The following is a 22,070-nucleotide window of genomic DNA, read 5'->3' as shown; positions in this document are numbered from 1 at the left end:
ATGGCTGTTACTAGGTCGGGTCATCCTGAGAGTCAAATTTCAGGGGCATCAGTGGAATTAGTAGCTCCAGATTGGCTGTGAAGGCCAAGGTACAGGGACCCCTTGCAGCTGGTGAAAAGATCCGGTGCTATTCCCAGTATTGGAAAACCATGTTTTGGGGACTAATGAGAATGCCAGACCATCTCAGTTTTGCTTATGGCTTAGCTCATGAGAGGGCGTAACACAGAGATTATTCCAGGAAGGTGATTGCTACTGTGCTGCACTTGTGCAAAATGTCTACTTCCTTGGCATAATTTAACATATGGTCCATCTTCAAGGGATAGTGTGGAGAGTGCTGGGACATTCACATGAGATTATCAATATGAGAGATCCTGGATTCTTTTCACGAAAGCTTGGAAAAGGAGCTGGCTTTGACATTACTTAAGGTGCAGGTCCTGGCTTGTTTTTAGGTTCTGGTAAAAGGCAAAGTGTTTGTGTCACATCTGGACATGATTGGGTTTTTAAAGGTGGGGGCAACTCGTTAGACCCCATTGCATTCATTGGTTCAGGGTTAAACTTTATTTGATATACCGTAAATCTTACACATCTAAGTGGTTTACAAAATTAAAGAGAAATACTAAAATGAATTAAATGTAATAAAGATAAGCTAAAAAGGAGAACCACACAGGAATGCTAGGTTACAAATATTTAAGTTATAAGGAAAGTGGAGTCAGGAAGGAAATTATATCCTAATCATAACACACACACACACACACACACACTTGCTTCAGTTGGTAGATGCAATTCAACTGCATGTAGCAGCACGGTACCAAGGGGTGAATTAGGAGAGGGGTATGAGCCAGTCGAGGAATTGTGGTTTGGTTGCTGAGTGTAATTTGTTTCCCAGCTTAGGATTCTTCAAATATAGTTCATGTACCTTCTCTTCCTTGGAAAGAAAGCCCTGGTCATTACACAAATATCTATATCTAATGGTCTGACTTGGGGAAGGGTGTATGTGCATGTATGTCAAGTTTAGGAGCAGGGTTCTCAGCCCAGTCCTCAGGACATAACGAGCTAGTCTGGTTTTCAGGACATCAATACCTACAGTGGAGGCAGTGCATGGAGATTCTCGTGCCGTTGCGGGTATCCTGAAAACCTGTCTTGCTGGATGAGCAAAGTTATGATATGTAGTCCCTAGCTGAACACTGAACTGCAGTGATGAGAAAGGTGGTGTGAGGACTCGGAGTTGTCAGTAATAGTTAAAAGCATAAAGAACAAGAAAGGTGGCCTAAGATAGAGGATAATTTGGTTTGTTGAACACTCGCTTATGTCGGAGTAAAAGCAAACTCCTGGGAAGAGTGAATTAGGCACAGTTTTAATTTTATTGGAAAATTCACTTTCCAAATCTCTGGCTACTTTATTGTAAATGCAGAGAAAAAAATTGTTTGTTCATTTCACGCAGTAAGGAGCCAGAATGTGTGTGCTTTCTCATGATTTTACTATGGTAACTACTGCTGTTCAAGGACAAGCAGGCAGCATATTCTCACATATGGGTGATGTCATTCATGGAACCCGGCACAGACAGTTTGTCACTATAAATCTTTAAGACTATCCGTACCATGTGTGTGCTGGTGCCTCTCCCCTCTTGCCGGACCATCAGTTTTCCATGGATATGAGACGCTGTTCCTTAGTCTCTCTAAGCATGTCAAACTTCTGCTATTTTTGTGCCTTCCCATTCATTTTGTTCCTTCCTTTTTGTCATATTTTTTTCGTTTATATTCTTTTATTTCCTTCAGTACTACTACTAACTATTTCTATAGCGCTACTAGATATACACAGCGCTATACATCAAAACACAGAAGACTGTCCCTGCTCAGTAAACATTTTTTTTTTTTTTAAACCATATTTCGTTTTTAGGCCTTCAGTCTCTTTTCAGCCTATTTTTAGACCGGGAGCATCAATCTTTTTTCAGTGTACCATCTATTCGGCTGCCCTGAACCATAGAATCCTTTGACTGCATCAATAGTTTTTCCTTTAATATCTAAGGCTCCTATCAGCTTCAAGAGGTGCACTCGATGCCTAGGTCCTGACCATTGGGAATATTTCCTGCACCCTCTGCTCTCTTAAGCAGAATAGGTCGCTCAAGGCCAGAAAGCTGCAATTCGAGAAGCTTTTTGGTTCAACTTCTATACCTGGAGACACCAACGCCCAACATTGATCAACACAGGCATCAATACCAGCACTGATGGCATCAATGACTCATTCCACCTCTTCATCAGTGCTACCATCATCAGAGAAACCTCGTAAAAATGCTAAGAAGCATAAACACGTTTCCTACTCCAAGCATTGTCCCAAGCATCTACACGCAGCCTAAGTATTGATGCACCATTGCCAGATCTCCATCCTTGCAGCTGATGTCTCCTCTGAGGCATTCCTTGACACCCAATGCAACCAGCATCTGATGTACCCTTGTCAGCATCAGTACCGCCAGCATCTCTGCAATAACGGCTTCGAGCGCTGTTGAAGAAGGAGCTAGCTGAGATGCTGCAGTTGCGCTCTGTGCCAACTCCTGCATCAATGAACCCAGCCTCAGCCAAGTCTGAGCACCACCCTAAGACTCCATCAAGGCACCTCCTTGAGTGTCCAGCTTGAGAATGTGCCCATCGTCAAGAGAACAATTCATTGTCCCATTCTTGATACTTCTCTCAATATTCCTCAACACGTTCGCATCAACAGTCCCCTTAATGCTTTCCTCAACGTTCACCTCATTGGTCTCAATCTCGGAGGCCTAACATCAAGGAGTATGACTGACTTATCTCCATGCTTTTCCAGTGATTATCCAGAGTTGTCGGCAAATAATTCTGACAGTATACCTTTGGATCCATCACCACCACCACTTCACCAAACGTCACCCCCAGAAAGTCTTTCATTCACAAAATTCATAAGACAGATGAGATAGACACGCTTAATAAATATGGAGTTTGAGACAGAACCTCGAGCAGAGTTTATGGAGGCACTCGACTAAGAAGTGGCTCAAGGACTGCATAAAGGTTCCTCTACAAAACCTCATGAAAGAGGCTCTATTAAAAAAAAATACTGGGACTCTCCACTCTCTGTCCCAGTGGCTCCTAACAAATTGAGCGCTATTTACTGCATCCAGTCTTGCCCAGGCTTTGACCGGCCTCTGTTAAAGCACCTTGGTAGTAGAAACCGCTTTGAAAATGCCAACAGTACCAGAACTTATGCCAGCATTCCCCCAGGAAGAGAGGGCAAGACGCTTAATAGATTTGAGCACTCCACCTACTATTCCAAGCAGAGGCACCCCCAATCTTTTACATCCACACTCCCATCTAATCAGAAGCGACTCGGGCAACAAAGACAGCAAAAATATTTTCACACAGCCTCAGTCAAATCAACAGCAGTCCTTTGACTCCATTCTAAAGAGCATGGTTAGCATTTCTCAACCTTTCCCTCCAACTCTACCTACTGTTGTATGTCAGATATTCAAGGATTGGGGAACCCCAGAAGTAGAGCTCTTTACTTCAACTAGCAACCACAAACTTCTGTTCTGTTACAGAATCTACACACCAATTGCATGGGATAGGATGCCTTTTTCCTCAACTGACGAGGCAAGTTTCTTTATGCCTTCTCCCCAATTCCTCTAGTCGGAAAGAATCTACTCAAACTTTGTCAAGAACCGGCCACAATGATTCACCTCGGTGGCCACATCAACTGTGGTTCCCTCTCCTACAATTCAGCAAAAGGAAGCCCATCACACTACAAATCTTTCCAACCTTGCTGACACAGAACCAAGGGTTCTCTCCTCCATCCCAATCTACATTCATTAACACTCACAGCTTGGTGTATCTCTCTCAACAAGTAGATTCTTTTTCACTGTCTACACCAGTGTCTACCATCGTTGAAGCTTCTAGAAAAGCTTCCACTCTGCGCTGTTATCATTTCAAGTGGACTTGCTTCACAGTCTGGTATAATCATCACTCGCTGAATCTGATCACATTCCCTCTACCATCTGTGCTTAACTATCTCCTGCACCTTTCCAAATCTGGTCTTAAAACTGCTTCAATCTAGAGTGCACCTCAGTGCTATCAGTGCTTTCCATTTATCATTAGACAAAAAGCTATTGTGAAAGTCGTTTATCATACCAAGCCATCTCTCAAGCCTTCTCCTCCAATGGTGTGGGACCTTTAATGTAGTACTTTTCACTCTGTTTCCCTCTGAACCACTCTCTGCATCATGTCTCAAATATCTCACTTGGAAAATAATATTCCTCATATCTTAGATCTCCACAGCAAGTCAGTAAGCTTCAAGTTCTTGTGTCAGATCCACTTAATTCAGCATTCTACCATGATAGGGTAGTTCTTCTACTCATCCAAAGTTTCTCCCAAACGTGGTCTCAGAATTTCATCTAAACCTATATATAGTATAGTATTCCCTGTCTTTTTTCCAAGACCACATTCTCATCTTGGTGAAGCTGCACTCCACACATTGGACTGTAAACGTGCTCTTGCTTATTACTTGGATTGGACCAAGCCTCACAGAACTTCCACTTAGTTGTTCGTGTCATTCAATCCTAACAGACTTGGAACTCCTATCACCAAGAGAACCATCTCCACATGACTGGTGAACTGTATCTCCTTTTGTTATGCAGACGCTTGAAGGCCGTGTCACTGCACATAAAGTTTGAGCAATGGCGACTTCAGTAGCTCATCTGTGTTCTATTCCCATTGAGGACATCTAAAAGCAGCTACTTGATCCTCAATTCACATCGTCACATCCCACTATTATTTAGAGAATCATTCCAGATGGGATAACAGTTAGGCGAAGCAGTTCTTCAAAATTTATTCTCCTTTTAGATGCCAATTTCCATCCAACACTTTTGGTTTCTCCAGGTTCATGGTAGTTGTCAATAATCCTCTTCTCAGAGGCATGATCCTCGCACCTAGGGAGTAGTGCTGCCCAATTCACGATTCGAATCGGTTCACCGATTCACTTCGGGTGAATCGATTCGAATCAATTCAAAACAAAACAAAAAATTGGCTTCCTGATTCGGCTGACTCTCCCCCCTGGCCCCCTAAAGCAGGAGCGGCAGTGCTGCTCTTGCTAGCCAGCCACTGCCGCACCTGCTTTAGTGGGCGAGAGGGGAAGGTCAGTTGGGAAGCGCTGCTGTCAGCTTCCACCCCCCTGGCCTCCCGCTTCCCCCCTCTGGCTCCCCACACTGTTTACCTTCGAGGAACAGCCTGCAAACAAGATTGCGGTGCTAGCGATCTTTGTACTGCTTCTGAGCTGTTTCCTCCACCGCAATCCTGCCTCTGATGTCAGAGGAGGGGCAGGACCGCGGCAGAGGAAACAGCTCCAAAGCAGCACAAAGATCGCTAGCACTGCGATCTTGTTTGCAGGCTGTTCCTCGAAGGTAAACAGTGCGGGGAGGCCAGCGGGGAAGCCGGACACCAGTGGGAGGCCAGGGGGAACACGCAGGCCTTCCGGGGGGGGGGGGGGGGAGTGAGCAGTCCTTCAGGGTGGGGGGGGGGACAGGCCTTCAGGGGTGGGATGCAGGCTTTTAAGGGGGGGGACAGGCCTTCAAGAGGGGGAAGGCCTTCAAGGGGGACAGGCAGGCCTTTAAGGGGGGAGGCAGGCCTTTAAGGGGGGACAAGCCTTCAAGGGGCGGGGGCAGGCAGGTCTTCAGTGGTGGGATGCAGACCTTTAAGAGGGGACAGGCAAAATTTGAATAATGACCATTCAACAAAAGGTAGAAAAACTAATTTTATTTTCTGTTTTGTGATTACAATATGTCAGATTTGAAATGTGTATCCTGCCACAGCTGGTGTTAGACCACAAACGTGAACTAGGATTTAACAGAGAGAGGAAAAGTCTTTTTTGTTTATTTTGTTTACACACAGCGCCTGTGTGGTTAGGAGAAGGCAAAGGGGGTGAAGAGGCTATAAAATAAAATAAACCCACCAGGATGTTTGGAAAAAAAACCACCCAATTGGGCAGGAAAATCGAATCGAAAAACCAATTCAATAGGCTGAATCGAATTGAAATTTTTTTTTTTCCTGAATCGGGCAGCACTACTAGGGAGTCCCATATAATATGCTGCCCACTTGTCCTTGGATAAAGCAAAGTTACTCACCTGTAGCAAGTGTTATCGGAGGACAGCAAGTCAATATTCTCGCAACCTTCCCTCCTCTCCTAGTTGGCTTCTTAGCTTTCTTATTGAACTGATGGTCCCGCGAACTGACATTAGGCAGCAAGGCACCAGCACACATGCGGTACGGGTGGTCTTAAAGGTTTAAAGTGACAGTACACTTTTTAACTGTCTGTGTTGGGTTTCATGGATGACATCTCCCATATGTGAGAATGTCTGTCTGCTATCCTCGGGTAACCCCTGCTATAGGTGAATAGCTATGCTTTTTCCTAAAGTACCTTTTTATACCCCATGCAAAGCAGAAACTCACTCTATGTATTAAAAAGCAAAAACAAAATTTTTTTGCTGATCTTTAAAAAAAACGTTTGCCCCTCAGAAGCAGATTTGATTCTGCTATATCTCTTTTATGTACTTAATATTGTGTTAGTCTATATACCTTATTTTTATAGCATGCTGTCAGTATAAGAACAATAATAAAGGGAAGAAAAAAAATTAAAAAGTGTGAAAGATACAGGGGTTTTTTTGTGTGGTTTTGTTTTTTTTTTTAAATAATGAAGTATTCACAATCATCTATCAGTATACATAATTCCCTGAGTGTAAGAATCCTCAAACGAATCTAATGCCTGGAGCAGTTTCCCATCTTTGGTTGCCATGTTAGCATGACCTGGGAATTGCTCGTAGCATTAATGCAGCATTCTACATCTGAAGCCTTCAGAGCTACCTGGACCTGTATAAAGCAAGTTTAACACAGACCATCTCCCTCCCTGTGATTTCCAAACAGGATGCCAGTCAAAAAGCTGTAAAATGCCATAATCTGTACAGAAAATGTTATTTAGACTTTAATAAAATCAGCCAATTGTACAGTCTAAACATCTAAATATAGGAGTGTATATCATTTTGTATTATTTATCTAAAATTTCCACTGTTTGTCATCAGTAGTGGTGGCATGGCCCCTGAAATAATAAAAACGTGAAAACCTAAATAAAATGAAATTTTTTTTAAGTATCATGGGAAATGAAGCTTTGGCTTGCAAACTCAGCAGTGACATTGAAAAACCATAACATGATCTTTAACTAAAGGTGTGGAACACATCTCAAAATATATCTTCTGTCTGGCCTGGGGAAGCAAATGAGATACAACAGAGCTCAAACATGCTTATCTAAAGATATACTGTAATCAGTTCACCACCCAGAATATATCCATTATTGTGTGTAAATTTATATTGCATTCAAAGTTTGAAGCTGTTTTATAGTGAGTATCCTCTAGTCTGGACTGTCGAGTAAAAGTAATTTTTTTTAATGTTGCTTTTCCCTTCAGGTAACAGAGGAACCACAACTGGCAGCTCAGGGGATGCTCTTGGAAAGGCATTAGCCTCGGTAAGAATGGTTTCATACTTAGTGCACCCCTTGTATGGCTGATAAACCTTGACTATCCTAATAAGTAATGCTTTTATGGTTTGTTTGGGGGTGGTTGGTAAGGGGGGGGGTTCTGATACTCCTTTGGAAGGAGACCCTTCTGAAATTGGTGGTGATTGTTTATGGAGGTTATGTCTATATCGGGAGTTTAATGTTAATTTTTAGAGTGGTAGTGTGTTTTATTTATTGATGTGTTAACCAATATTTTATTTTAACTTAATTTAAACTTTTTCTAATCCACATAAGCTACAATTCTTAGGGTATAAATAAAACCATTCATAACATATATCAAAATTAAAGCCATAAAAACAATACATATTAACTGTTATGATCTGATGAGCTCCATCTTAAATACTAAATAAAAACCTGTTGAAATAAGTATTTTCAAATCCCTTTTTGAAGCTTCTCTAAATTTTGGGAAGCTTGCAAAGTAGATGACAAATTACAGTTCAACAATAAAACATATAGTAACAAAATATAAAGCATAATATCTGACAATTACTATTTAACAGTTTTTATTTCTTTCTCCTTTTAAATATTCCCACCATACATTCAGTGATAGAGGGATTCCTTACCCCACTGCTTGAATAACATGACTTAATACCACAAAGCATATATTAAGCTTTTAATACATTTCAAGCATGGTATCAGTGATAGAAGTTGACTGTAAATAACTTCTTTTAAGTTCAAGCCTTAATATAATAATAATAATAATAATAATAGCTTTATTTATATCCCGTCATACCTTTTTCAGTTCAAGACAGTATACAATAATGGCTGTGTACATTGTGATTACACTGGGTAAAGGTATAGATACAAGTACAAGTGTATAGGGAGATTACAACATTGGCTTAGTACTGTTGAGCGAGCAGGATGGTGTCTTTTTAATAATTAAAGCAGATAGTCTCCCATTTTGACTTATCACTCCATTCCCTTGAAAAGAAGAAAGGTTACGGGTTGAGAGGACTAAATATAAGATGCATATCTAAGAGGAACATTTTATATTGCATATCTTATGGACGGATTTTAATTGTCTGAAACATTAACAATCATGTATATGAGTGTATAGTTTGTGTGTGTGTGTGTGTTTTATATACAGCAGAGTCTCAGTTAATCAGGTCTCAATTAACCGGTAAAAAAAAAAAAAATCACTGGTGTAAAAAAAAAAAAAAGCAAGTTATCAGAAGACAACCAGAGCCTGGGACCAACAAGATTTGAATAATGACCAGACAACAAAAGGTAGAAAAACTAATTTTATTTTCCATTTTGTGATTACAATATGTCAGATTTGAAACGTGTATCCTGGTGTTAGACCGCAAACGTGGGCTAGGATTTAAGAAAGGAAAAGTGTGTTTTGTTTGTTTATTTTTACACCACAGCGCCAGTGTGGTTAGGAGAAGGCAAAGGGGGTGAAGAGGCTATAAAATAAACCCACCAGGATGTTTGAAAAAAACACCCAATTGGGCAGGAAAATCGAATCGAAAAACCAATTCAGTAGGCTGAATCGAATCAAAATTTTTTTTCCTGAATCGGGCAGCAATACTGTCCACCACTCACACTGCCAGTGAACAGCCAGCAAAAGGAGAAAGATGCATTGTATTTGGATATATTTGTTCTGTTTTGTTGCTATTCTAAACTGCATCAAGGGGTACAACAGTCAACTTGAAGATATCATGTACCTGACTTCAGCTGCTCTCCACAATTTGCTTGAATGGAGCATGTGTGCTAGATTTGAAACCCCCAATTCTGATGTTGTGGTAAGGAATGGAATCAAAAGCATGCTTTGCAGTTCCACATGCCAGTAGGAAATGATCCTTTACTTACACAAAAAGAGATTACCACACCTCACTCTGTTCTCGGTGGTCAGAGGTCCAAGTCTATATTCACACTTGAAACATTTTCCAAACAAGTTCAAGTATTGTAAGAGGTCAGTTGTGCAGTACTGGTTTTGACATGAAAATTAAATCAATTTCCTATCACCCAACATCCAGTTTCGATTCACTATTCAGGGTTTTTACTAAAGCACAAAATTCACATGGGTAATTTCAATCAATATTCTACATAAAGGCATCAACAGTTTTACTATAATAATAATAATAATCAGATTACCGTATTTTCACGCATATAACGCGCGCATTATACATGATTTTACAAACCGAGTATAACCATGCGCGTTATATGCGTGAGCGCGTTGTACAAATTTTTTTTTACATAGTTCCCCCCCCCCCCCGACGTCCGATTCATCACCCCGAAGGACCGCTCGCACCCCCACCCCGAAGGACCGCTCGCACCCCCCAGCCCCCCCCCCCCCCGCATGGAGAAGCTGCCTACCGTTGTTTCCAGATGCCAGTGAGCCCTGCTGTTTCCTCTGCCGGCGGTCCCGCCCTTTCTCTGAGCCCTGTGCTGCGCTGCTTCCTCTGCCGGCGGTCCCGCCCTTTCTCTGACGTCAGACAAGGGGCGGGACCGCGGTATATACCACAAGGCCATAAAGTTCTATGCAGTTTACAATAGTTTAAAAAAATCAATAATAAAAGAAGTTGAATATAACTAAAAAAGTTAAAAGCCAATAATTAGAGACACTAAAATGATCAAAATAGTGCATAATAAAATTTTTATGAATTAGCTGCCTAAATACTTCGAAAACAGATATGTTTTTAGATGTCTCCTAAGTTCCCCATAAGTGTTAGTAAGCAAAAGCAATTGTTCTAAATCCTTACCCCATAATGCTGCTTGATATGAAAAAAGATTTTGATGATGTTTTTTAAGTTTACATCCTCTAACAGGCAGAAAACCAAAATTCAGATGCGAGTTTCTCATATGTCTGTTGGTTGCAAAAGATAAAAGATCAATTATATATTTGGGAGCTAAACCGAACGAAGCCTTAAAACAGAAGCAACCAAACTTAAACTTCACCCACATCTCCATTGGCAGCCAATGCAGTACTCGATAGGAGGGTGTTATGTGATCATATTTCTTCAACCTAAAAGTCGGCCTGACCGCCGCATTTTGTACTATTCGTAATCGTTGCATATTCTTCTGGGAAATTGCGAAATAGGCAATATTGCAGTAATCAAGCTGACTATTGATGAAACATCAAAATACGCCCTAATGGACCGAAGCTTCCAAAGAGTAAAGAAACCCTTTCTGACCAAAGAGTCCACCTGGTTCTTCATAGTCAAGCCCTGGTCCAGTATTATTCCCAAAACCTTAATTGTAGATTGAATAGGATAGCTGAATTTATTTATACACAATGATGTTTTAGTATCAAACAGGCGCGGTGAAGCTACAAAAAACCTGGTTTTTTCTGAGTTAAGCTTCAGTCTAAATTCAGTCATTCATTGCTACATTAGACCTAATACTTCTGTTGCTTTAGGAATAACTTCAGAAAGAGAAATAGCAAATGGAATAATGATCATAAAATCATCTGCATAACTAGAGGAGATGTGTAGGCAGATTGATAGGCTTTTTTTTAAGTTCAAGAAGTTTTATTTAAAGTTTTTCAGTTACAGAACATAGAAGTATATGTGGCATCATAATAAACATATACAAATCAGATCAATAAAGATGAGTGACATACAATGCCTCTGGGAAAATTTGCATTATGAATAATAATTAGAAAAGAAGAAAGAAGATAAGGAAGGTAAAGGAAAGCAAACAGAAAATAGACTAAGCAGAAAGACCTGAGTACAGTATCACAATGCACTGGTAACATCTGTATGTCAGTAAAGGAAGCATACTACAGTGTTACTACAGACAATCATTAGTTAGTTAGCAGCAGGTTCTACCCATATATGCAAACATTGTCAGAAATATATAACCATGTATATCAATCAAGAGACCCTAGACAATGGCAAGTCAATCCGTGAGAGAATAAGGCAGTTTAGCAAGATCCAACAAAGGGGCCCATATGCGTTCAAACTTTTTTAATGAGTAGGATCTTTCTGCTGCGATGCGTTCGAATTTGGCATTCATGTAGATTGTGTTCCACTACACATTATATTCCACAGATTCCAGATGTTTCCAATTGGATAGGATGAGTTTTATAGCTGTGAGGACTAGTATATGCTTCAGACTATCAGAGTCCTTTGTTTGTGTATCTCCATCATTCATAAACCGAAGGAGGCGTCTCAATGGTACAAGTTCATATGGCTCAAAAAAATCATCGAGACCGCGAGAGGTAGAGAATAGATGGAATTCTGAGCTGCAATTGGATATGACAGAGGAAGTACTTCATCATTGTGTAGAGCTGCGTCCTTCCTTCAAACATCTTTTTTTCTTCTACACAGAGCTTATTGGACTCCTAGTAGACTATCTAAACTCAGTCCTAACACGTCAGACAAATGTTGGTCCTGTGGTACTACAAGTGGTACACTTCGTCATATGTTGTTTGACTGCCCGATGCTTCGAACCTTTTGTTCTAAAGTTTGGACGGACATCTGCTCCTTGCTTCAAATATCTTCCCCCTTGGACTTCAATACCATTATTGTTGGTGGTCAAGATTCTTCACTGAGATTGATAGGCTTAAGAGCGATAAAACCCCAGCACCGGATGGCATCCATCCAAGGGTCATCAAGGAACTGAAAGGGACCATAGCTGAACTGATTCAACTAGTAGCCAATCTGTCGATCAAATCGGGAAAGATTCTGGAAGACTAGAAGGTGGCGAATGTCACGCCGATCTTCAAGAAAGGTTCGAGGGGAGATCCAGGAAGTTATAGACAGGTGAATCTGACCTCGGTACTGGGAAAGATGGTAGAATTGCTGATAAAGGACCGCATCATTGATCACCTTGATGGACATGGGCTGATGAGGACCAGTCAGCACGGTTTTAGCAAAGGGAGATCATGTTTGACGAACTTGCTGCACTTCTTTGAGGGAGTAAACAGACAGATAGACAAGGGCGGCCCGGTCGACATTGTATATCTGTATTTTCAGAAGGCGTTTGACAAGGTTCCGCATGAGTGACTACTTCGGAAAATTGCGAGCCATGGAATCGAGGGTGAAATACTCACGTGGATTAAAAACTGGCTGGATCATAGGAAACAGAGAGTGGGGGATTAATGGACAATACTCTGACTAGAAGAGCGTCACCAGTGGGGTGCCGCAGGGCTCAGTGCTTGGACCCGTGCTCTTCAACATCTTTATAAATGATCTAGACATTGGTACGACGAGTGAGGTGATTAAATTTGCAGACGATACAAAGTTATTCAGAGTAGTGAAGACACAGGGGGATTGCGAAGATCTGCAACGTGACATAATCAGGCTTGAGGAATGGGCATCAACATGGCAGATGAGGTTTAACGTGGATAAGTGTACAGTGATGCATGTAGGTAACAAACATCTCATGCACGAATACAGGATGTCCGGGGCAGTACTTGGAGAGACCTCTCAGGAAAGAGACTTGGGAGTTATGATCGACAAGTCAATGAAGCCGTCCATGCAATGTGCGGCAGTGGCAAAAAGGGCGAACAGAATGCTAGGAATGATAAAGAAGGGGATCACAAACAGATCGGAGAAGGTTATCATGCCGCTGTACCAGGCCATGGTGTGCCCTCACCTGGAGTACTGCATCCAGCACTGGTACATGAAGAATGACATGATGCTACTTGAAAGGGTCCAGAGAAGGGCGACTAAGATGGTTAAGGGGCTGGAGGAGTTGCCGTATAGTGAAAGATTGGAGAAACTGGGCCTCTTCTCCCTCGAACAGAAGAGATTGAGAGGGGACATGATCGAAACATTAAAGGTACTGAAGGGAATAGACTTAGTAGATAAGGACAGGTTGTTCACCCTCTCCAAGGTAGGAAGAACGAGAGGGCACTCTCTAAAATTGAAAGGGGATAGATTACTTACGAATGTAAGAAAGTTCTTCTTCACTCAGAGAGTAGTAGAAAACTGGAACGTTCTTCCGGAGTCTGTCGTAGGGGAAAACACCCTCCAGGGATTCAAGACAAAGTTAGACAAGTTCCTGCTGAACCAGAACGTAAGCAGGTAGGGCTAGTCTCAGGGCGCTGGTCTTTGTCCAAGAGTTTTACCTCATGCAAAATTGTCATTTCTTTAATAAGACATTAACTATTTTTTTCTGCAGCCCTCCAAGTACCCTATTTTTTCTGCGGCCCTCACAGTTAAAGTTTAACATCTTTCCTTTCTCAGAATTGACACATTTCAATCACTATATTGTCTGTTGACTTTATATTTCTGTGCTTTTAGCTATGTTTCTAGGGTCGTCTTGTCCATTGACTGTTTTTCTCTCTGTCTTCACTTTCTGCCTTGCATCAATCTTTGGCATTAACTTAACATTCAATTTTTCTGCTTTCTTCTCAAAATCTATGTTTCCTTGTCTTCCCTTCCTATCTCTCTCTCCTTCCCTTCCTAATTCCATGGTCTGACATCTTTTTTCCTTCCCTCTTTCCCCCCAGTATAACATTTTTCTTTCCCTTCCTCCTTTCTGGCCCCCCTCCAGTCCAGCATTTCTCCTTCCTTTCCACCAGTCCAACATTTTTTTCTCTATTCCTCCTGCATGCTTCTCCTCTGGTCCTCCTTCCCTCAACCAAACAACATCTCTCTCCCTCTCCCTCTCCCCCTCCCCCCCTCTGGTGGGCCTGGGATTCCATACCTAAGTCTGGTGTTGTATATTGGTCCTTTGTTTTCACTTTAGTTTTATGTGCAGTGATCTGTATTTTTGTCTTCCTCCTTTCAAAATTTCATTCTCTGAGATGATGGGCTCTTTTAGAGGGGGTGGGGAAATTTTATGTTTATCACATCAGGGCTAGGATAAGCCAAACCTAGTTTTATGATTAGTGTATATGGATGGGGACATGGTTTCAGAAAAGTAGAATGTATAAGTCTACCGACTAGGAATGTGCATTTAACCATGTTTATTAGCACACCTTAAATTTAGTGCACACAATTGTTGTTTTTTTTAATGCATGTTTACTTATGAATTAATATGCATACAATCAATTTGCCTGTATTCAATGTGCATTAGAACTTTTTTAAATAAATGTCTGAAATTAACACAAAATGAAAATCATGAAAGTCCATAGAATCTGGAATATTTTTTTTGCTTATGCACATCCTTACTATAAGCACAACTTGGCAAAACAGGGAATGGCTTGGCCCAGTGTTCTCAAACCCGCGGCCCGGGAGCCACATGCGGCCCACCAGGTACTATTTTGAGGCCCTCGGTATGTTTATCATAATCACAAAAATTTCTTGATCATATGTCTCTTTAGCTATAAATTACAATATTATTATTAAGACTTAGCCAAAAGGACAGATTTATAAACTATATAAAGAGTTTTTACTTTATGCAAAATTGCCATTTCTTTAATAAGACATTAACTATTTTTTCTGAGGCCCTCCAAGTACCTCCAAAATGTGGCCCTGCAAATGGTTTGAGTTTGAAACCACTGGCTGGGCCTGTCCCTAATACCATCTGTCCTAGAGCCCCTTATATCAGGGGGAATGAAAATACCTGCTAAGTGATTTTCTACTTGTAAATTAGAGAATGACACGGGAACAAATTTTTTCCCGCCCTCGGGGGAACTCATTTTCCCTTCCCGTCCTGATGAGTTCTTTTCCTGTACCTGCCCCATTCCTGCAAGCTCCGTCCTCATCTGCACAAGCCTCAAACACTTTAATATCTTAAGTGTCCGATGCTTGTGTGGTTAAGGCAGAGCTTACAGGAATGGGGCAGGGGCAGGGACAGCGACAAAACTCGCAGGGATTGGGAAATTGAGTTCCTGCGGGAACGGAGAAATATTTGTCCCCATGTCATTCTTTATTTTAAATAGAGCAGTTGTGACCAGGAAACTACAGAACTAGGTGCATACTGAATCTATTTTGAGCTCACTTTGGTACTGGATAGCTGATTTGAAGAGTCTCTTCATACCAAGTAGAGCACAAAGCTGATTTAGAATGTGAATTTGAGAGACAGGATCTCTTCTTTTATAGGAGTGTGTTAACAAAAATATTGCGTGCTAATCAGTTTTCTTTCTTCAGATTTATTCCCCAGATCATTCTAGCAATAATTTCTCCTCAACCCCCTCCACACCAGTGGGATCCCCTCAGGGACTGGCAGGTATGTGTGTGTGTGTGTGTGTGTGTGTGTGTGCATGGATGATGCTTTTTTTTTTTTTTTTTTCCAAGAGTATTTAATTGCTTGGTTGTTTGGTATGAGAGGGAGGGGGGACTAAATGGAGGAGCTCTCTAAGGATTCCTGAACTGAATGGAAAATAGCGCGGCGTACAAACAAGTCCCTTGTGAAAGGGTAGAGGGGGAGTTGGTGCTGGAAATGCATTTTTGCTTTTCAACAAGCCATTACATGATTCCTTCCTAGATCTCAAAGCCTGGTACTTACAGGTTGATTTTTTTTTTTTTTACGCATTTCTCTTCTACCATGCTGCTTAATCTGAGAATTTTCAGGAACATTAAAATTTTTGCTGTTTAAAGTTCAGTTTGTTGAGCTTCCCTGCAACCTGAGGCACTTGAAGAGTGCTTTGGAAACCACTCCATTCTCTATTGATGACCATATAAAGTGTATGACCGCTTCCAAAAGAACTTTAACCCAAATAAGACGATTAATAAATAACCTGAAGCATGGGGAAGTCAAATAATTTGAGTGTGATAGGGTTTTTAGTGCATAATCTGGAATAAAATGGCCCAATTATTTTTTGAAGGGAGGGTAATTGGACTTACCTAAGCATAGGGGAATTAATTCAGATTGTCAAGATTTGCATGAAACTTTTTCTGTTGTGCTTGTGCACCAGACATATTCCCAAAGAATACACAGAATTAACCTTTATAATCAGCAGCAAATGATCAGCCATCCTGCATGTTATAGACTCTAGGCAGAACTTACATTTCTCATTCAAATATAGGAATAGGAGTGAAGGATGGAGATAATACCCTAATGTGAACCAGTCATAGCCCTTCATTATGTGAATTGAGAAGGAGGTTTTGGGGGAGAGGAGAAATGGCTATAAAATGGGGACAGTAGTGAGACGTGATCTTAGCACTGGTTCCTTTTCTTATATGATAAAAGCTTTTCTTGTTATGTGGTACTACAGTCCTAGCTGCCTTGCCATTAGCAAAAGGCAGCTAAGGGGATTGGAGGGAGGAGGAGAGGGCTCAGGAGGCAGCAGAACATTTTGCAACCTACCACTTAGCACTGCTACAGTTTTCTATCAGGCTCTGTGAATCCTCTTTGCAATGTATGCAGGTAGTTCACTGTCTAGGGCTCTTCAGTCACCAGTGTGGTAGTGCCATCTAGTGTTTACATAAGGGTTGCAATTAAACAAAGCAATTTATTTTCAGGCACATCGCAGTGGCCCCGAACAAGTGGACAAGGTGCCTTATCTCCTAATTATGAAGGGACGCTACATAATTTAGTAAGTATTTCAAAGGAAACCAAGTTGGGTATTCTAGTTTTAGTTCATGTAGGATGCATTATGAAAATGGAAGATGACTCCCCATGACTTCTTCACCAGAGACCTAGCTATGCAACTTCTAAATTATTACATCTTTATTTCATGGCTTGCACTCAGCATGAAGTTAAGATAAATGCTGGTAAATGGGTCTCTTCTATTAATGTACAAAGGAAAAATTTCCATATGGTTGCTTTTTAACCTGTTTCATGCCTGAGAATGAACTTTGTTTCAGCCAAGCATTTGTTCTGGATATGTGCATTTCAGCTTATTTTGAACCTACCCTAACCCCTACTCACTCCTGTTGGTGACAAGAGGTTCTGAAACTAAGGGCTCCTTTTACGAAGGTGCGCTAGTGTTTTTAGCGCACGCACCGGATTAGCGCATGCTAGCCTAAAAACTACCGCCTGCTCAAGAGGAGGCGGTAGCGGCTAGCGCGTGGGGCATTTTAGCGTGCGCTATTCCGCACATTAAGGCCCTAACGCGCCTTCATAAAACCAGCCCTAAGTGAGTAAATTCAGGGTGAACTTTCCTTTTTCCTCCAGGCTACATTGGGCCCAAACCTCCTTTGTGTTTTATAACCCCATCATCACAGTGACAGCTTTCAATAGGGTACCGCAGACACAAGCTCCCTTTTAGGATTTAGTACATATGTAATGGTCAGGTTTCACGTCACACTGATCAGTCTCAGGAGCTGCACAGGAGTCTCCTGCAGCAGCACTGCACCACCCAGATTATAGACAATGCAAGTGTCTGCCTATATTTTTTATATATTTGTCTGCCTGCTCTCCAGTAATTTAATGTTACTGATCTGCTGACATTCAGCTGTATACCTCGCAATACGAGATATACCATACAGGATCTTTTTGTTTTAAGCTTGTGCTACCAGCAAATCTATTTACTTTGTAATTGTCAATGTTTTTAAAGCAAAACAAGATGGAAGACCGCTTGGATGAAGCCATCCATGTGCTGAGGAACCATGCAGTGGGACAGAATGCCCCCCTGCCTGGTAATCATAGTGACATGCACAGTCTGCTGGGAACAGCTCAGAGCCACAGCGGTGGAGCAGTGACTGGGCTGGGCCAGGGTTTCTCCCCAGCAGTCATGTCTCTAGGAAACAGGCATTCAAGTCTGGTGAGTGGGAGCTTGTAAAGTACAGGTTGGAGGATAGTTGAGGTTGAATGAGTTTTTGGTTTTGATTCTACTTTTGTAACTGCTGCTATTGGGCAGGCTCACATAGCCAGTGTAAAACTGACAAGGTCCCCAGGGCCTCACCTCAGTGCTACATTGCCAGGATTGAAAATGTTGTATTAGAGCATAAGACAAAAATGTACTGTAATTCTTTGCTGTATTGGAAACAGTGGGTGTAGGAGTGAAACTGCATTAAACATGATGTGCATTTCTGAAAGATGATTAGGTTCTCAGACCTGTTATGTTTAGCAGTTCCAGAGAGTGCTGATTTTGATTACGTGCCAGCTTAACAAGCTGGATGGACTTTCTTCAGGTCCTTTAGGGAGATGAGATCTAGACTTCTGCAGAAACCTGCTTTAGGATAGCAAACATTTGACTTCATACTCCTGGCCGAGCTAGGATTGTGTGTAAATTAAGGTGTTCCACTAAGAAATACAGAGCTTCGAATAAGATAGATCATTGGGATACTTATTAATTTCCTATGTGTGTGTATATACAGAGAGAGACATATCTTGAATTTTTTTTTAAGAATTATATACAGGCATTTTCCAGGTTAAGAATATCCGACTTATGAACCAGGGTCCTGATTCTCCCTTCTGTGCCAATGCAACCCTCTTCCTCCCTGCCATGTCTCAACACGGCTTTCATCACGGCTTACTTCTGTTCTGTGTTCCAAATTTGTGTCTCCCTCTAGCCGGCTCTCTCCTCCCAACTACACTTCTCTTTACAAAGCTGCAAACAGCAGCTACTGCACATTGCCCATGGCTGACCCGGATGCCTTCCCTCTGACATCAAAGGGAAGCCTTCCAGGATAGCCACAGGCAGTGTAGAAATTGCAGCCGCAGCTTTGTGAAGAGAAGTGCGACTGGGAAGAGGGAACCAGCCAGAGGAGGTAAACACCTGTGGGAAGGAGGCACAAATTTGGGATACAGAACATAGGAAGGGAGAGGAGGAAAAGGGGCGCGTTGGGACATAGGATGAAAGAATGGAGGGAGTGAGGGAAACATGTTGAGGTGAAGGAAGGCATAGAAAAGGAGAATTGTTGAGCAGGGTGTCTTGAGTGAGAGGGAAAGAGATGGTGCACATGGGGAAATGAAGAAAGAGGAGAATTGTTGAGCATAGGGAGGGAGAGAGAAATATTGGACATGATGGGAGAGGTGTGAGGTACAGATGCATGGGGAAGAGAGATGAGAGGAAAACATGTTGGATGTGGAGAAGGAACAGTAGGACAGATGAAGAAAGTAAGTGTAAACCTATCTCTTCTTTCTATTTAAACTACAGTGCTTTATTTAGAGGACCGTTTCTTTAATGTTTTTATTAGACTTTGTACTGTACAGGATCTGAGTTGCATCCAAATTCAACTTAAGAATTGTTTAAAAAAAATGTAGCTCATTCATAACCCGGGAACTGCCTATATACAAACAATTTAAGTACTTCCTTAGATCTTAAATTTGTGGGTTACATTTAACTTATCTAAATTTGGATGTTTTGTGATGTCTTTGAAGTCAAAATCCATATAAAAAAATTTGTTTTAAGTCCTGCTTCTAATTCATTCAAATGTTGAGCTTTTATTTCATCATTTGAAGATTTGTGTTGATACTGCTTTTATAGGTGGCTACTCACTCTGAAGATAACCTGGCCAACACTCCCAGTATACTTAGGAATCATGCCACGCTGCCACAGCCCAGCTCACTTCCTGAGCTCAGCAGACAGCAAGACACATACGCTGGTAAGCTGCCTTATTCCCTATTGTGCTACTACTCCCTCCTCCCCTCTCCCACTGTGCTTGGTCAATACTGCATCATATAGCTTTTCAAGCTGCCATTTCTCTGATCTCTGGAGGGGAGTCTCTTGGAAGGTGACTAGGTATAGCAACTCAGCCTAGCTTGGGCATTTGATTCGGGGTGTATGTTTCACATTGGCATAGGCATGAAATTACCTTTACTGAGGTGACAGTGTGCTGCAGTGTGCAGAAAGTTTGAGTTGCACTCCCAGTAATGGCTTTCATCATAAGAATATTACAAAAACAAAAGCACGTAGGAACAGCAGCTAGTGCAGAGAACCACCATTTGCTTGGAGTAGACCAGCAAGTGTACATTTGAAGGAGAGGAGAGGCTGTCAATTGGGGTTTGTGTACATGTATACTTCACTACATGTGGATAGTTTGAAAATCCATGTGTTTGTCTGATTTTCAGGACATCTTCAATGACTCTGCATGAGCTTTATTTGTATACTAGTCTTTAAGCCTGTTACATTAAAGGGTGCTAGAATAGATGTGTGTGTCTGTCTGTCTTTCTTTCTTTCTCTTTCTATCTCTTTGGCCGCTTTCTGTCTCTCTCTTTCCTCAACTGTCTACCACCAACCCTTGCCTGCTCCCTCTATTCAGCAGTAGCCCTTCTCCCTTAATTTTACCTCCCCGATGTCCAGCAGCACCCCTTCCCTGCTCCCCCTATGCAGCACCTTATCCCTTCTTTTTACGTCTCCCCCTGTCCAGCAGCAGCCTTTCTTCCTTTGTTTTACCACCCCCCTGTCCAACAATACCTCTTCCCTATTCCCCCTATCCAGCAGTAGGCCTTTTCCCTTCCTTTTACCACCCCCCTGTCCAGCAGTACCCCTTCCCTGCTCCCCCTGTCCAGCAGTAGGCTTTCTCCCTTCCTTTTACATCCCCCCCTGTCTAACAGCACCTCTTCCCTGCTCCTCCTGTCCAGCAGTAGGCCTCCCTTCCTGTTACCTCCCCCCGTGTCCAGCAGCACCTCTTCCCTGCTCCCCCTGTCCAGAAGCACCCCCTTACCTGCTCCCCCTGTCCAGCATCTTGCTTCCTGGTAGTTCGTGTGTGCCCTCCTCTTCAAAAAAGCCTGCTGAGGATCGCGGCTGGCTGTAACGAACCTCGCAGGCCACTCTGCACCTCAGTAGCACGTTCCCTCTGACGCGATCCAGTGCGTCAGAGGGAACGTGCTACCGAGGTGCAGTGTGGCCTGTGAGGTTCGCTTCAGCTGGCCGCGATCCTTAGCAGGCTTTTTTGAAGAGGAGGGCACATAGAAGAGCCTCTTTGGTGGACTGGATGGAGGACTGCCACTTCGATGCCTGGAAGAGCTGGAGAGCAGGGAGGCCTGCGCTTTACAATTTCTGTGCCGGCCACTGGCACAGCTAAGCGCGCATGCGCACTCCTGCCAGCCAAGGACCTACGGATCACGCAGGTAGGAGTGTGCATGCGTGCTTAGCGTTTTATTATGATAGATTTGTATATGTTGTAGAATAAATTTCTTAACAAGTTGTAGAATATCATTGAGATGTCATGTTCCTAAACACAGTAGGCCATGGTTATTTGGCAGTCTATGGCAGATATGGACAACTCTGGTCCTTGAGGGCCAGAATCCAATCGGGTTTTCAGGATTTCCCCAATGAATATGCGTTGAAAGCAGTGCATGTAAATAGATCTCATGCATATTCATTGGGGAAATCCTGAAAACCCAATTGGATTCCGACCTTCAAGGACCAGAGTTGCCCATGCCTGGTCTATGGGCTATAATTACTACTAAGGGCTGGGGTAGATTGAGTTTGTACTGATTACCCATATTTGCTTTGCATTGAATTATGTTTCATCATCAGTTTTTTGCCTTTTTTGAAGAAAGTGCATCAAAGTCAACCCTAGTGTGTGCAAATCTAATGTATATTTGTTGTGAATGGGTTTAAAAAGGATTTAGGTAAGCTACGGGAGGAGTGTCCATGAATAATTAGCCACATAGATTTGGGAAACCACCACTTAAAATTTGGATATAGTATGTAGCCCAACTGGGAATTGCTCCTAGCTACAGAGGTCTCTGGTCCTGCATTAAGTTTTATGAAATTGAGCTGCTGCTCCTTGGGATCATACCAGATACTTCTGACTAGTTAG

General features: G+C 42.1%; 1 protein-coding gene across 6 annotated transcripts in view; it reads left to right on the top strand.

The window, feature by feature from the left end:
- TCF3 (transcription factor 3) overlaps nt 1-22,070 on the top strand; it is a 288,408-nt gene that overhangs the window by 243,737 nt on the left and 22,601 nt on the right. For all 6 annotated transcript variants that reach the window (XM_033954328.1, XM_033954326.1, XM_033954331.1 and 3 more), the window contains exons 12-16: nt 7,463-7,521; nt 15,561-15,639; nt 16,875-16,948; nt 17,912-18,118; nt 19,787-19,904. In XM_033954328.1, the coding sequence (XP_033810219.1) occupies nt 7,463-7,521; nt 15,561-15,639; nt 16,875-16,948; nt 17,912-18,118; nt 19,787-19,904 (537 nt within the window). The remainder of the gene's footprint in view (nt 1-7,462; nt 7,522-15,560; nt 15,640-16,874; nt 16,949-17,911; nt 18,119-19,786; nt 19,905-22,070) is intronic.

The sequence above is a fragment of the Geotrypetes seraphini genome, chromosome 8, assembly GCF_902459505.1.
Source record: "Geotrypetes seraphini chromosome 8, aGeoSer1.1, whole genome shotgun sequence".
In the NCBI taxonomy this organism is placed as follows: Eukaryota; Metazoa; Chordata; class Amphibia; order Gymnophiona; family Dermophiidae; genus Geotrypetes; species Geotrypetes seraphini.
The sequence above is the reverse complement of the archived record's forward strand: the minus strand, read 5'-3'. Positions and strand labels throughout refer to the sequence as shown.